At 49.6% G+C, this 15,902-nt stretch overlaps 1 protein-coding gene across 6 annotated transcripts in view; it reads right to left on the reverse strand.

The window, feature by feature from the left end:
* Positions 1-15,902, reverse strand: part of LOC146195951 (uncharacterized) — a 94,572-nt gene that overhangs the window by 58,643 nt on the left and 20,027 nt on the right. For all 6 annotated transcript variants that reach the window (XR_014706063.1, XR_014706064.1, XM_084597979.1 and 3 more), the window contains exon 2: positions 11,674-11,761. Coding sequence is in view for 4 of the 6 variants with exons in the window: in XM_084597979.1 (XP_084454105.1) it covers positions 11,674-11,737 (64 nt within the window). In the remaining 2 variants the exon portion in view is untranslated. The remainder of the gene's footprint in view (positions 1-11,673; positions 11,762-15,902) is intronic.

The following is a 15,902-nucleotide window of genomic DNA, read 5'->3' on the forward strand; positions in this document are numbered from 1 at the left end:
AATATTCAGTGCAACAATATCTAACTTAAACACTTATTAGAATAGTACGGGATACATTTGTATCTTCCTCGTTCACGGAAGCGGTTAAAGGAGTATTATGCACGCCTCAAGCCTTCGACGTTATCATTTGTCCTTCCCTTTTGGTACCGCACACTAAAGCTCAAATCTTGGAGCGCAATGCTCCCTCTCAATTGTCGAGAATTTTTCCCCGACCTCTGCGAGAGCCATGTTAGTGGGCAGTGGTCCGTCACAAAGACGAACGGTGTTCCGTAGAGGTAGCATGCCAATTTTTTGAATGCCAAAACCAGGCAAGCACTTTCTTTTTCGCATGCGCTATAGGCCTCCTCTCTTGCTGCTAGCTTTCTGCTGGCGAATAGCACAGGTTGTTCACTTCCGTTTTCATCTACCTGACAGAGAATCTCTCCCTCACATCGTTTCATTAGGTGGTGGTGATCATGAAATCTCGGCGCCCTCGCTTCCGCTCGATGGCTCAGTTCGTCTCTGAAAGCTTTTTCGCCACTCGGAACGGCCCTTCCCAATGATCTTTGAGCTTATTCGCTCGCGATGGGCACAGGACAAGGACTTGATCGCCTTCTTGATACGACTGCAACTTTGCATTTCGTTCGTAGTAACTTTCCGCCCCAGTCTGTGCCTCCTTCATGTTGGCTGCGTCCCACACATCTTTTAGAATTTCGGCATCTTGCTGTCCCTAATGAGCGTTTCTCTGTTCACCTTTTCGAGTCCTTGATCGAGCGACACTATCGACTAAAGCACTGACAACCCCTTACAATCGTTTCCCTCACTTTCTGATTGTCCTGTATTGTCATAATTGTCTCTCGTTTCTCTCTCATCGAAGTGTTATGGGGCCTGCTTGCTTTTCATTTCATTGAACTGCCTGTTTCGCACCCCCTGACTGCTCCCTTGTTCATCGCTCCTCTGCGATGTCGGAGACTGTGCACCCGCGACATCTCTCTCCTCCTGCCCTGAGTCAGCCTCATTCCTCTCTAGCTTGGCAGCAAGGGAACGCGCCTCAGCTCTTGTGAGCGCCTGAACGACTCCCTCTGTCAAGTTTTTCCCTTGAGCTCTCAGAAGCTGGTCCGTTTGGTTAGAAAACAAGTAGGGGTACTGCGGTGGCAGCTTGTTTGAAACTGCAGCCTCAGTACGAACTTCACCAAAATGTCCAGTGATTACGACTTCCGCTACTGGAAGGCAAACACTAGATTCCTCCAGAATCGGCTTTATCCACGCACATTTCCCGCTGAACTGCTCTTCTTCCACGTAATCAGGATGTACAAGGTCAATTATTGCCCCACTGTCCCTGAGCACTCGACATTGTTTTCCATTGACAGTCAAATCAAACAAATAAGGATTGAGTAGTTCCTCATTCTTCACCAAATCGCAAGTGTATGCGAACGTAACTTTTGGTTTTCGACATCCCGCGGCAATGTGCCCAGATTATTGGCAGTTATAGCAGAGAGGCGATTTGCGCGCTTCAAAAATCTTCCTCTGTAACTGATCCTGCGCCCCCTTTTTTTCAGGCTCACTTTCTGACTTTTCAACACTAAGCGTTTTCGTAGTGTCCGTTGTCACATTTCCCAGCTTAGATCCTGAACTCCACTGGCGCTTTCCCAGTCCTGACCCTGTCACGCTATTTCCCTTATCAGTCGGCATAGCGGAAGAAAGCTCCTCTCGCACCCCTCGGCGGGAGACGTATTCGTCCGCAAGTTCTGCCGCTGCCTGCACCGAGCTGACAGTCGCCTTGTCCTGAATCCAAATTCTCATCGCCTCAGGAAGTTTAGAAAGAAATTGCTCGATAGCAATGATTTCTAAGGCCTTGAGGTACTCATTATTGGCTTTGGCGCCTACCATCCATTCCGTCAGGTTTGCCTTTAACTCATAGGCAAACTCTCCATAGCTAGCACCTTGCTTCTTTGTAATGCTCCGAAATCTCTCTCTGAAAGCCTCTGACGATAAACGAAATCTCTTGAGAACGCTCTCCTTAACTTTATCGTAGTCGTGAGAGTCCTCCGCAGAGAGTCGTCACAAGATAGAGGCCTATGTCTTGCCCAACCTTGAATGGTTGCAATAACTTTGATAGATCATAAAGATCTTGTCGGACCGCTACCTCTACTCCTTGAACAACGCTCGTCTTTCTGAGTTCAACTTGCAGGCGGAGTTTCTCTACTTCAAGCTCTAATTGCTTTTTCTTTTCCGCCTGGGCTCTCTGAATCTCCAACCATGTCTCTTCTACTTTCTCACTCTCGGCATCCGAACTTTCTATTGCCACCATGACCTCATTTTTTGTCATTTCAGGGCCAACCTTGATGCCTAGCTCTACCCCCAGACTCACGAGTTCAGACTTGAGCAGTTTTTTCAAATCCATGACAGCAGTGTGACAATGCCCTGGCCTCCACCCAAAAGTACTTTAATTTACGCTTCAGCGGCTGGCCTCCCCAGAAATAAGATTACACCTTGTGGGGATTCACAATCCCCTTCCTCCATTGTAACGCCCGCGCGTAATTAACACGCGTGATTACGCGCGCTGGCAGAGAGGTTGGCGGAGGAGAGGACATGCTGGCCACCCCCCGCCACCTCCCGGGCCCTGCGGCGACGCTGCCGCGGGCTTCCCTCTTTCCTGCCGGCGTAACCGGGAGACCTCCTCTCCCGTTCCGTGTCGAGGAGCGCGACTGCAGCAACTCGCTCGGGTCTTCGGCGAATGGGCGCGCACGCGCGCGGTTCATGATTTCTGCCGAGGAGACCACCGCCGTCACCGAGAGTCGCACACTGACCGTAGGCACCGCAACGGGATGTGAGCGAGAAGCTGTGTCAGGTGAGCAGACACTTCCTCTCACCTACTTGACGCGCTTCCCTATTAGGTGGTTGTTATTTCACCCCCGTACGCGGCGTTCGCTCGCTACACGGTGGTTGTTATTAATTGCTATTCCGTTGCCGTGTACTCGAGCAGTGCAATAAACTCTTGTTCGAGTACGTAACTCGGTGTTTGTCCCCTCTGGCCCGAACCCGCCGCAGTGGCGATTTCTCGCACCGCGGGTTGGGGGTCACAGCTCTGTCTGCTAGGGCTGGCACGTCGGGGCTAGAAGGCGACTGCAGCGTCTAGCCCTCCCCCCCCCCCCCCCCCCCCGTGGCGCATTCTCTTACGAGAACTAACCACCCCATATTTTGGCGCCCAACATGGGGCCAGAGGTGTGACAAATCGAGTGTCTGTGTGTGTGTACGACGCCGACACATAGACTAGCCATGACAGTGAGCAGGACTGACTTTTCAGTCTCTTCTAATACTGCAGTGGTGATTGCACAACGGCAAGCAAGCAAAACCATCTTAACTGTTCTTATTGCGAGAGATCAGGAGCTGACGCTAGCCACTGTGATCTTGTAATTTTCTGCGAGAGCAGGATGTCATACACGACTCCACCGCTCTGTAGCAGGGTGACGCGCGGACGCTGGTGTGATGGACATTCTCTCGTAGTGTTTTGACTTACCATGCTCTACGGGAGAACTGGAAACGTTGTAGCATATGTACTTTTGCACGCGCACGTTGAAGGCATGAGAAGTGTTATTACTATCCTTTCTGCCGCGCCCGTTAGCCAGTTCGTCGCGATGGCTCGCCGCCTCAGAGAAGGGCCGGCCTACCCGGCTTCTCTGAGTTTAAGTGCTGACCGTTTTAATTCCATCAGTGCAGTGGGGAGCCTAGTCAGCCTTAAGGGAGCTTTAGGAACGCGGTAGGATCCTGTTTTTTCTTTTATTTTGTAGACCAGTGTTCGACGGGCTCCGGGAGCCGAGCGGCGCGGCCGCGGCGCACAAAGGGCACGCTGGTATTGCTGCCTGCGCGGGCGCTACACAGCTTGTATTGCTGTGAGCGCGTTGGATCCCTGCCGTCAGTACTCCTATAGCACCTTGCGCAATCCTTTCCCCACGCGAAGGATACACGTGAGTCCTTCGAGGTTGGTCACGCCACGCTGATACGAGCTATATCGCACATGTGCATCGCTGAGCATGCGAACGGCCCTTAGACTTTTCTTCAAGTTGTGTCATTTCGCTGCTTAGTGATGTGCATGGTGATGTTGTCGAATGGGTAGAACTTGCTCTATAAGTTCGCAACAACGCCACGGTTGCTGCGTTGGGCACACGCCGACGCGCGACAGAGCTGCAAGCAAAGATGGCGGCGCTAGACTTTACACAAAGCGCACCGCAATCCGAGCCCCGCTGCGTGGCCCGAGGAGGACGCACTCCCCCACCGTGCCCCCACCAGCAGGCAGCTGCAGCGAGAGGCAAGGCTTGGGATTTCGAGCATCGCGCCTCGTTACGACTTGCGCCCACGGCAGACGTACTCTGACCAATGCGCAGGGAGTAATTTCTTGTGCTGAATATGGATGGGACGCTCTGTTAATATTCAGCGCATTTTGCTTCCAGAGAAAGTACGCGCTTTCGTTTGGAAAAGATCGAGTGGGGGTAGATTTGAAAAAGAAAAAAACAAAAAAAAATGTAACTAGGGAAAATACAGCATTGCAGCCAGCAAGGAGGGGAGCCGGCGGAGGCCACGACGACCGTTGCAGCATCGAGGAGCAGGCCGTCCAAGGAGTGGCGTTCCCGCAGCCAGAGCCTGCTGTCACCGTCAACCGGGCCAAGACAAACGGTTTCCGGTCGGCTATGGAGCGAGCCAGCCGGAGTTCGTGGAACAGGCCCCTGTGTCCAGCACGATGAAAGCTGCAGCAAAGAGCCCGCCTCGGCGCCGTTCGGTGCTCGCGGCCGTGGCTTCACCAGCGGAAGCAGCTTGGCGCCCCGCTGCCCTCGCCATCGGCGGCGTCAACGACGGAGGGAAAAGGGGCCGACCGGGAGCGAGCGGACGACCCGCTGAGGGGGGCCTGCAGCATGCTACGCAACGCGAAGACGCAGTTCCTAACCGTTCCCCGGCAGGCTGCCCTGGCTGACCGATGATGAATGCAGTAGCAGGCCTGCAGCCATCGACACTTCCAAGCCTGGCCGAGTGACGGTGAAGAAGCGGGACCTGCGGCCGCCGCACGTGTGCCCCCAGCTCCAAGGTCGTCTCCTGTGGTCGTCGGCCTTGCCTCCCCCTCCGATACCCGTGGCTGTGAGCTGTCTGCAACTTTTTATATATTGGCACTTTTTGTTTGGGTTTAAACGGTTTTCTTTGTGTTTAAAAGTTAAACGGCGTTTAGCCGGCCCCCTCGATGTATCCCTCGGTGAACGTGACTACTTTTAGCCGTACGGCGGTTTTAAGGAGGGGGGATGTGGGGATTCACAATCCCCTTCCTCCATTGTAACGCCCGCGCGTAATTAACACGCGTGATTACGCGCGCTGGCAGAGAGGTTGGCGGAGGAGAGGGCATGCTGGCCACCCCCCGCCGCCTCCCGGGCCCTGCGGCGACGCTGCCGCGGGCTTCCCTCTTTCCTGCCGGCGTAACCGGGAGACCTCCTCTCCCGTTCCGTGTCGAGGAGCTCTCCCGTTCCGTGTCGACTGCAGCAACTCGCTCGGGTCTCCGGCGAATGGGCGCGCACGCGCGCGGTTCATGATTTCTGCCGAGGAGACCACCGCCGTCACCGAGAATCGCACACTGACCGTAGGCACCGCAACGGGATGTGAGCGAGAAGCTGTGTCAGGTGAGCAGACACTTCCTCTCACCTACTTGACGCGCTTCCCTTTTAGGTGGTTGTTATTTCACCCACGTACGCGGCGTTCGCTCACTACACGGTGGTTGTTATTAATTGCTATTCCTTTGCCGTGTACTCGAGCAGTGCAATAAACTCTTGTTCGAGTACGTAACTCGGTGTTTGTCCCCTCTGGCCCGAACCCGCCGCAGTGGCGATTTCTCGCACCGCGGGTTGGGGGTCACAGCTCTGTCTGCTAGGGCTGGCACGTCGGGGCTAGAAGGCGACTGTAGCGTCTAGCCCCCCCGTGGCGCATTCTCTTACGAGAACTAACCACCCCATAACCTCTATCCTATTACCCTGGGAACTCAAACGCAATGCCAGCACTCACCAGTCCGCAACTGCCAGTCTCCGTGATCTCTGTGTGCTCTTTTCCATCAGTCAGCCAGGTTCGATCCCACCACGCTGCCAATCAGTTGCCGCTACGCCGGACGCACAGGACCGGAGCCGAGGGTAGCGTTGACCGGCGAGGCATCGAGGAACCGCGGAGACGTGGAGCTTTCATTAGAGCTGAGTACAAGTAGTTTATTGACATGTGTACACTTTGGAGATTTCAGAAGGAAGCCCTCTCCCAATGTTGGACACCAGGTTTTCTTCTCTTGGGTCTCCCTAGGTCCCTATGCAGGGAATTAGTTCATCTTCGGCACGGGCCAATCGCAAAGCGCGAGGTGACAGTTTGCGTAATGCATCACTGAGCCCCGCCCCGCACATTCTTGCACGTGTGCCACTACACTTTAACAAACACGCCGCCAGTTCACAATTGACCCCCCATCGTTCTATTCTCACGGCTTGCCTCTGTTTTTGTCCGTTTGGTCCGGCGCCTTGTGGGTCTCCCCCTCAGCGGCAAACACTTCAGCCAGCAGGCCAGAGCTCGCGCGAAGCCGACGATGGCTTCTCCCTCCGCTTTTGTCCAATGTCGAGTACCGTAACCCGACACCGCTCGGCTCCGACGACGGTCGCTTGCTCCGCCGCCGCCCCTCTGTAGGTCATTAACAGGCCAGGCTCTTCTTGAGAAGTCAGGCCGTTTCTTCACAAAGCGACCAAATCGGCGCTCGAAATGGCCATGGGTGAGGACAGCGGCTGTTGAAGCGTGCGTGCAGACCGGGTGGGCATCTGCAGACGAAGCTTGCTGAGATGCCCATGGAGCGAACGCAGACACACCAACGCCTTCTGAGCAATAAATTAGCTCGGACACAACAAGGTGTTTCTATGAATAACGTTTAATTTGGTGATCAAGGCATTCACACCGTCACTTACGAAAACGCGTCCTCTGTCAATGAGCAGGTCTCGAGGCGCGCCGTGGCGAAGAACAAATTGCTGCAAATTGAAGTAAGCTGCTTCTCGAGGTTGTGGCAAATTTAAGGGTGGTGGCCTTTGCATACCTTGTCAGATGATCAACCGCTACAAGAGCCCAGCGATTGTCGGTTCCAGTCTACGGAAGCGGTCCGTACATATCAATGCCGACGTAGTCGAAAAGGCGTGGTGGGTGGGGTAGCGGCCGAAACTTTCTAGCAGAACGCTGAGGAGATGGCTTGCTACTTTGACAGCTCAGACATGAGCGAGCGTGCTTGAGTACAAAGGTGTATATACCCCGCCAGTAGTAGCGCAATCAGAGACGAATGTATGCCTTGAAGACGCCCGCAAGACCAGATTTTGGGTCAGCGTGGAAATAGTTACATATTTGCGAGTGTAGTTGCTGAAGAATAACGAGCAACCACTTGTGGCCACCTGCGCTGTAGCTGCGGCGGGAAAGAAAGTCATCACGAATGGCGTACTGGAAAGCATGGCGGGGAGAAGCACCAGATGGAGAAGCAGCCGTAGGATTGGAGAGGAAATTGTGAAGAGAAGAGATACAAGGAGCTTTCCCCTGCGCTGACAGCATGCCGTAAATTTGGAACGACTGCGGGGAACCATCGGAAAGGGAAATGCTCGCCACTTCAGCTGGAAGGGGGCATCTGGAAAGGGCATCGGCGTCGTGATGTTTGCGGCCAGAGCGGTAAACAACGCGGACATCATATTCCTGGAGGCGAAGAGCCCATCTTGCCAGTCTGCCGGACGGGTCTTTCAGTGAAAAAAGTCATCTAAGCGCGTGGTGGTTCGTCACTACCTCAAACGGAAGGCCGTAGATTTAGGTGTGGAATTTTGTAAGAATCTAATTATTGACTATGCACTCTTTTCAGTGACAAAGTAATTGGATTCAGCCTTCGTGAGCGTGCAGCTAGCATAGGCGTCCAAGTATAAAGCAAAGCTTGATTTGCGCTGGGCGAGCACGGAGCTGAGACCAACACCACTGGCGGCCGTGTGGACCTACGTAGGCGCTGTGGGGTCGAAGTGATGCTGGACAGGCGACGCCGTGAGAATGCGGCACGAAGTATTGAAGGCATCGTCACACGCTGGCGATAACGGAGAAAGGTCGCAACTGCCGGATAGACGTTCGCACAAGAGAGCAGCAACGGAAGCAAAATTTCGAATAAAGCATTAAATATAAGAGCACAACCCGAGGAAGCAACGTAAATCTTTGATGGAAGTCGGTTTGGGAAAAGTAGCTACAGCACGAAGTTTGGCAATGTCTGGAGACACACCTTCTTTGGAGACAACGTGGCCGAAAATGATGAGCAGGCGGGCAGCAAAACTAATTTTTTTTTTCAAATTCAGCTGCACTCCGGCATCAGATGAAGCAGGTCAAAACGTAATTCAGACGGTAGAGGTTTGTTCCAAAGTCGGCAGAAACGACGACGATGTCGTTCAAGTAACATAGGCAAATCTTCCCATTTATACCATACAAAGCAGTGTCCATCATCCCCTCAAACCTTGCAGGAGAATGCAAGGACCAAACAGCAGAACTGTAACTTCGTACAAGCAGACGGGAGTTACAAAGGCGGTTCTGTGGCAATCAGCCGCTTCCATGGGGGCATACCTGTACTTTAAAATCAAATCTAGGGCAGAAAAGAGCTGGGCGCCTTGCAAACAGTCGAGAGCGTCATCGTTATGCAGGAGAGGGTTGACGTCCTTCCTCGTGATCTTACTAAGGCGGCGGTAATCGACACAGAAGCGGATAGAGCCATCGTTCTTTTTACGGGCACAACTGGTGATTTCCAAGGGCTGCTTGAGGGCTGAATCACGCCTTTCTAGAGCATTAGGTCGAATTGATTTTCAATAGCCTGGCGTTAGGTTGCAGACACGCCATAAGGGCGCTGTTGTAGTGGCGCGTGGGTGCCGGTGTCGATGCAATGAGTGACTGTAGAAGTTTGACCCAAAGAACTTTGACAAGAGTCGAAGGAGTGACTTTTTACTGGTTCAAAAACTGCGTGCGCTGCGCCGGTAAAATCGGCACCAATGGACCGCAGAAACAGCTCTGTAGAGAAAGGAGCTGGCACAGATGACGTGGAAGGGGAGGGGGCAGAATGCAGTCACAGCAGATTATATCGCGTAGTCAGGCTTCTCAGAGATCAAAAGAGATGTGATTCGCTGGATGCTGCCGAGGTATTCACCATGGCGCATGGAAGTGGGAGAGTTAAGCATGTTAGAGACCTCTAACATGGAAAGGCCAGCATAAGGAGTGAACACAGTGAAGACAAGGGAAGGCACTTGCAGTGCAGGAAAGTATGGGCTGGTGTGAAGAGAACACTGTCATCGTTAACGGTCACAAGCGACACGAACAAGCACAGAACAGCAAGGAGGAAGGTCGAGGTCTTCGGCGACGATGGCTTTCGCGCGAGAATTCGACGGAGCAGCGTCTGGCAAGGTATTGGACATAGTCTAGAGGCCAACTTCAGAGCAAGAACAATCGATTATGCAGCATGACGCGACAGGAAACCCCAGCTTAAGATGACCGCATGTGAGCAAGAAGGCAGCACAAAAAAGTCTATTGTGTACAATCAGTCCTGGATCATGTCTTGAGTGGTGCATGCTGCTAACATACTATGGGCTCAGCGGTGGCCGTGCGCAGGACGGCCACCATTGTACAAGCGACGAAGATTAGCGTCCATTTGTGAAATCGCGGCACCGATGTCAATAAGAACCATAACAGAAATGCCCTCGACAGAAACTTCTGTAAGGATGGCAGGTGAACGATGACGTCTTTGAAAGTTCAATGGGGTCGCAACTCCTGTCTCAGGAAATGCGGCACCTACTTTTGCTCTTGAGTATCCTTGCGATGGCCATTTGAGAGATGGAGCGGCGTCGCGGCGAAGGGGAACGGTGGCACGAGAGGGCGGAGCATTCTGGAGAGAAAGAATGACTCGATGTTTGTTCATCACACGCGGAGTACTCAAGCGATGGAGGTCAGTGCCTGAAAGTTTGTCCCGATGGTGCCGGCACTGAGTAACATTGACTGCAATAGCGGGCAATGCGGCCTGGTTATACAAAAAAGTAAGAAATAGGACTGTTATCATTTGTGCGCAATGAGTTGCTTGCTCGTGGAGTCGGTCGATGGTATAATAAAGCCAGCGCTTGTACAGGCTTTGACATCGCAAGATAGAATTCGGTCGAGGTATTGCGGCGAGCTTGGCGTAAGTTGGCTGAACGGAAATAGTTCTTAGGGCGATGTCGGCGTAAGTGCGGGAGCGGTAGTAGATCGTGGTACGTCGGCGTTAGTCAGCGGTGCGGCGACAGGTGGGGGCGGATCGGAGGACAGAACTATCTCAGCAAGCTGCCCTTGAATGGTTCGAAGGAGGGCAGGGACCAAATACGGTGGCTGTTCTTGGAGTCTAGGGAGAAGTGAAAGCTGACGCGCCACCCCTTCACGAATGAAATTTGTTATCTCCTGCAGCAAGGAGAAGCTGGCGGTGGCAGGTGCCAATCCGACAAGCAATTCCACTTGTCTTGGTTGCTGACGAGTCAGAGCCATTGGCTTCCGCAGCTCCTCGAAGCTCTGGAAGAGTGTGAAGACCTTGGCAACGGTGCGCAAGTCATGGGCTAACACCGTATGAAAAACGTCATCGTCTATGTTTTTCAAGATGTGCTTGATCCCGAAAGCTTTCGACATGTTGGGATTCACCCGCTTGCATAAGTCGACGACATCTTCTGTGTAGCCCGTAAAGCGTTTGCCCTTTTTCGGCGACCATTCACGCAAACGCTGTTCAGCGCGGCGTTGTCTGACTTCCGGACGGCGAAGCACTTCAGAGAAAAACGGTTTGAAGGTGGCCCAACTTCGAGTATCCCCCTCATTGTTCCGATACCACGAGTAGCAGGTTTCTCAAAAAATGCAGTTGAAAGGTTGGAAGAAGTAAAATGAACTAGAAAAACACAGCAAAATCGAAGAACGAAAACTTTCTGGAAGGGGTTGGGAAATATCAAGATAACTGAGCATTGCCTAGGATGGTGCGAATATTTAATATAGTTTGCAGACGACGTTTTCGTACAATTCAAGCTTAGCGAACAAATTTTCACGGAGAAAAGTAGCTTGGCTTGAAGTTCTGATTATCAAAAATCCATTCTTGTCCCATTTGGCCCGCATAACAACAAAAGAACGTATGCATATATGCTTAGATTTGTATCTGTATATTGGATTAACCTACAGAGCGACAGGTTATATTTTCATGGAAACACAAGTTCAATTAAGCACAGAAATTGTTACAACAGAGAAGTTTATGCTGCATTACAGACTACTGTACAAAGTAGAGGTGCATGCTACTACTACCCCATTGTTCCTGCTTTTATTTTTATTTTTTTTTTCGAAATGTGTGACCAACTTGCCCGCCTAGCTACTTAAGTTCCCTACCCCATTTACAGCAGCTTACATTTAAGACATGGTGGATCACTGTCATACATTCGCTTGCCCCGGCCTCTTACAACTGCCCTCGGTCCGCTCTAAACCTCTAGCGAGTAGCCGCAAGAGACGCGTGAACAACGTTGCGCAAAGTTCGCGAGTACCTAGCAGGAGTACTAGTCATAGTATTAGCGTATGAAACTGGGCTTGCACATCAGCAAATATTTTACCATTAGGCTCATGGTAAGTAGGTGTAAAGAAATCTGCACCACTCACTTTTTGCCGCCGTGAAGACAAAGATTGTCAGAAATAACGAAATCACAGATATCAGGTGTTTCATAGCAATGGTCGTTTTCAGGAACACCTGAAAGAAACGATTCATTACTTTTATTGCAAAATTCACAGCTGCAATGCTATTAGAATTTTGTTCGCCAAAAATTATCCTCGAAATAAACAAATTATAAATATCCGTAGTTCAGCAAATTCGCAAAACGTAAGAGGAACTTTCACTAATTTGAAGCACTTGTGAGCCTTGTTCCTTTTCGTCTTATGGCTTTCTTTTTTAAGAGCATACTTCGCTAACAGTCTTGAGCTAAAACGGCTGATAACATAATGTACATTTCGATGGGTATTCCAATTTCCCTTTGTCGTGCTAGTGAAAGTGAAGCTTTCTTTATTGGCATGAACCGTGTTCAAATTCAACGATCTAGCCAGGTCCGCCGTTTTAGTGTGAGACCACGGACATTACATTTTGTCATTTGGTACTTTATAAGGTTATCCATGTCATTATGAGGGTCTTCTAAAAAAAAAAAGGTTGTTTCATTCTGCACTTCTTGCTCTAGAGAATCCGCCTAATGCTTTCTAGCACGACCACTGTCCATTTTTATTCTTTGGTATGCTGGATATTAGACTGGAGAAGCGACCGGAAACACGAGCCATGTGAAATAAGCAAAGGAAAGCACTACACGGCCAGGAATACACAGACATCACCAATAACAGGATCGCAGAACTTTCTACTCAATTTCAAGAAATTCTTGACGCGTTCAGCATAGAATGTGAGAAGTGTTCAATTTTTATTCGTAATAACCGGACGCGATTATAACAAGCGAGCTAACGTCGATGGATAATTAAATGTTCTGTTAAGCATTTTCTCTGTTGATAACGGTTTCAAGAAGACACTATTCGCGGTCTCTGTACCCCATGCATCAATGAGGAAACCGACGAAAAGCAGTGAAGAAAGCAGTTTCTAGAAAAACAGAGCGAATTCGCCACTAACGCATGAATTCATCAGACATGTAGGCTCTTAAATGTCTGATAGATAAATAAGCAGCATGCGCAATCAGAATGTAAAATGGAGGCTTTGAAACACAACCTTGGAAAGACAGCCAACAACACTATGCATAAACATGGTGCTGCCTTTTTAGGCAAAGCAGAGCAGGCTAGTCACACTTGAACTGACGGTAAAGGAGGTAGTATACATTATTAGCAACCATGAGAATAGTCTAACTTGTATTACAGCGCGAACCACAAGAAGGGACGACGACAGACAGAGTGATTGTGATTCGCGCTGTAATACAAGTTAGATATGAACCAACTAGCCCGCCAAGCAACCGTTATGAGAATAATGCTGTAAGAAAAAGCAGCAAAAAATATTCTTTCGAGAACACCCCAAAAACGAAAAGTGAAAGAAAGAAAATGACGTAATCATGTATGTGAAGAAGGAAGTTACAATAAAGATAAAAGCAAATTCAATGCCCGAAAATAGGCTTAATTTTCCAAATTTTCTAGCCCGAAATTACACAATCATGCATTCATTGAAACAGCGCTCAGGGAAAAAAGATAAAAAAATAAACAGTGAACCGTTTTGATGTACTTGTTCATTTCTGCGTACGGATGGCACTTGAGGGGAAAAGAAGTAATTCTTATTTTATATGAAAAGATAGGGCTCAAATGGAAGAAGCATGATAGGCTAAATCCTAATGACAAAGGATAATTAACGATCATCAGTGGCAGATCACGCTTCCCAGCTCCCGGTTATTCGGCTTTGCAACTTTTCTCTGTTTTTCATATACAAGTGTCCTGTCCACCTATTCAAAGGGAAGGCAGGAGGCACTCGCCAATAGGCCGCGGAAACGTGTGCCTATTCTCGATTCTCGTAATACTTATTATTGTATATATACTGTATACTTATATCTATATGCCCCTAACAATATCGGGCAAGCGTCTCAGATTCGACTACTAATTTGTCGCCATGTCGTTGCCACGTATTTGAAAAAGATTACTTCCAGCTGGGGTTCAACCCCTTCTCAGCATTCGGTAACATTTGGTGATATCTTTCATTTAGCAATATGTTTAAATGTATCATACTGCGTACCATCTGAAAAAGCTTGACCTCACAAATACCCTCTTTAGTTTCAGAAGTAACAAGTAACCTTTCTGCACAACAACATATATATTGGTCCAACGCACTGTAACAATTGGAACAGATATCCCAGCTTTGGAATCGGCCGTTTAAAACCCAGAACCTAACTGATAACTCTAATCTCGAATCGTGAAAACAACCCTGTCGACACTTGCCTGAAACAGAAGTCCAATATTCACCCATGGTGGGATCTACCATGGCTGGGTCGCACATTTGAAATACCTAATCAAGCAGTATCTCTTCCTCTTATGCACTAAAACTTTGGGTACATTAAGCACGGGTTATGCGGCTTGTCTGGCTATTTAGTCGTCAATGTACTCGGCTTTGTACTGCTTGGCAATTAAGCATATGTCGTGTATCCAAGAGGGCGTAATTGGAAGGCTATCGTAAGCATTGTAAGTCATGCATAAAACAAAGTGAAGGACGAAAACGACCAAACACAGCAAAAATAAGCACAAATGTAATGCACGTTAAACCCCACAAACCAAACCAAACGAACTAATATATATTTAAGACCACAAGGAATACAGTCTAACATATGTAATGAAACTCACAGCAAAGACCTCAACCCCAGCTGAGGAAAACAGGGTGCGGGAAAAGGGGGGGGGGGGGTATTTCATTTGATTAAAACAAAGGGGATAAATGAAGGACAAAATGATCTTATGGAAGGCAGTCTCTAAGGGAAATATTTTGCTTGATATTCAAGTAAATACATTTTTTCTATTCTAGCATCACCTTTAAATTCAGTACAGAAAACTTTCAATCCCAAGAATTTTCACTTTTACAGCCAAATATAAATTATACAGCCAAGTATACGCTTCATTTAAAGAAACATTTTTATTTGACTCGACGTTTAAATCGGGGGACAGATCTTTTGCAAGAATCATTTCTCTTTCTTGCCGCTCCCCCTTTTAAAGGGCTTAGCCAAGCGAAAAGAGAATAGAAGTAAATATCTAAAAAGTGAAAGTTCAATACGGATGGGAAGAAAAAGTGTAGGAGCTGTAGAACAGCTGGAGATTGCGAGGAGCATTCAAGCCGTAGGGCAGTGGAATATTCCGGTGCGATCCCTGTTTTTTTTTCGGTGCTGCGTGCTTGCTAGTTGACAAGCGTGTCGTGGATGGCAGACAGCTTACGCGGCCGCGTAGCAAATTCGTCAAAGAATGCGGGGCGTTGTCCCTCCTGTCGGCCAGAAGGGCAGGAGGGGGGGGGGGCGATGAGGGAAGAATTGAAGGTGCGTCAAACACGACTGACTAAACATCGCATTGTCACCGACGAACATACCCGACCTCCCCGCTAGAACCCCTACCGAGTATTACCACGAGAACGCAACATCCGCGATCAAGTTCAAGAAATGTTTCGCGATGACGACATCCAGCCATCGAAGATTCCCTGAGCTGCGCCTGTGGTTCTTGTGTAGAAGAGAGACGGAAAACTTTGTTTCTGCGTCGATTACCACTACTTGAAAAAGTAACGAAGAAGGATGTCTACCCGCTCCCTCGCATCGATGACACTATGGGTCGAATTTGCAAGGCTAAGTACTTTTCATCGAAGTATCTAAAGAGCGGGTACGTGCAAATTGGGGGTGACGACAGAGACCATGAGAAGACAGCGATCCTAACACCTGACGGCCTCTTCGAGTTCAAGGTAATGCCCTTCGGTCTCTGCTCCGCACCAGCCACGATCCAGCGAGTAATGTATACTGTACTAGCGGGCTTGAAGTGGCGAATTTATCTCGTACACTTAGACGACGTCCTTGATTTCTCTTCCAACTTTAAAGATCAGCTAAAAAGGGTTCCGGCAGTGTTCGGCGAAATCAATGGTCAGAGCTAGCCTTGAAACCCGAGAAATGCCACTTCGCAAATAAGGAACTGCGGATTCTAGGTCATGTCGCTAGCAAGAACGGTGTTCGCTCAGACCCAGAGAAAACAGCAGCTATCGAACAGTTTATAACGTCCACAGACAAGAAAGCTATGCGCAGATTACTTGCGCTGTGAACTTACTATCGGCGATTTCTCAAGACCTTTTTCGCATCGCCGAACCGTTGACGCAGCTTACAAAGACTGCTGTACCATCTAAATGGGAA

The sequence above is a fragment of the Amblyomma maculatum genome, chromosome 3, assembly GCF_055883805.1.
Source record: "Amblyomma maculatum isolate TAMU_Amacu chromosome 3, ASM5588380v1, whole genome shotgun sequence".
Lineage (NCBI taxonomy): Eukaryota > Metazoa > Arthropoda > Arachnida > Ixodida > Ixodidae > Amblyomma > Amblyomma maculatum.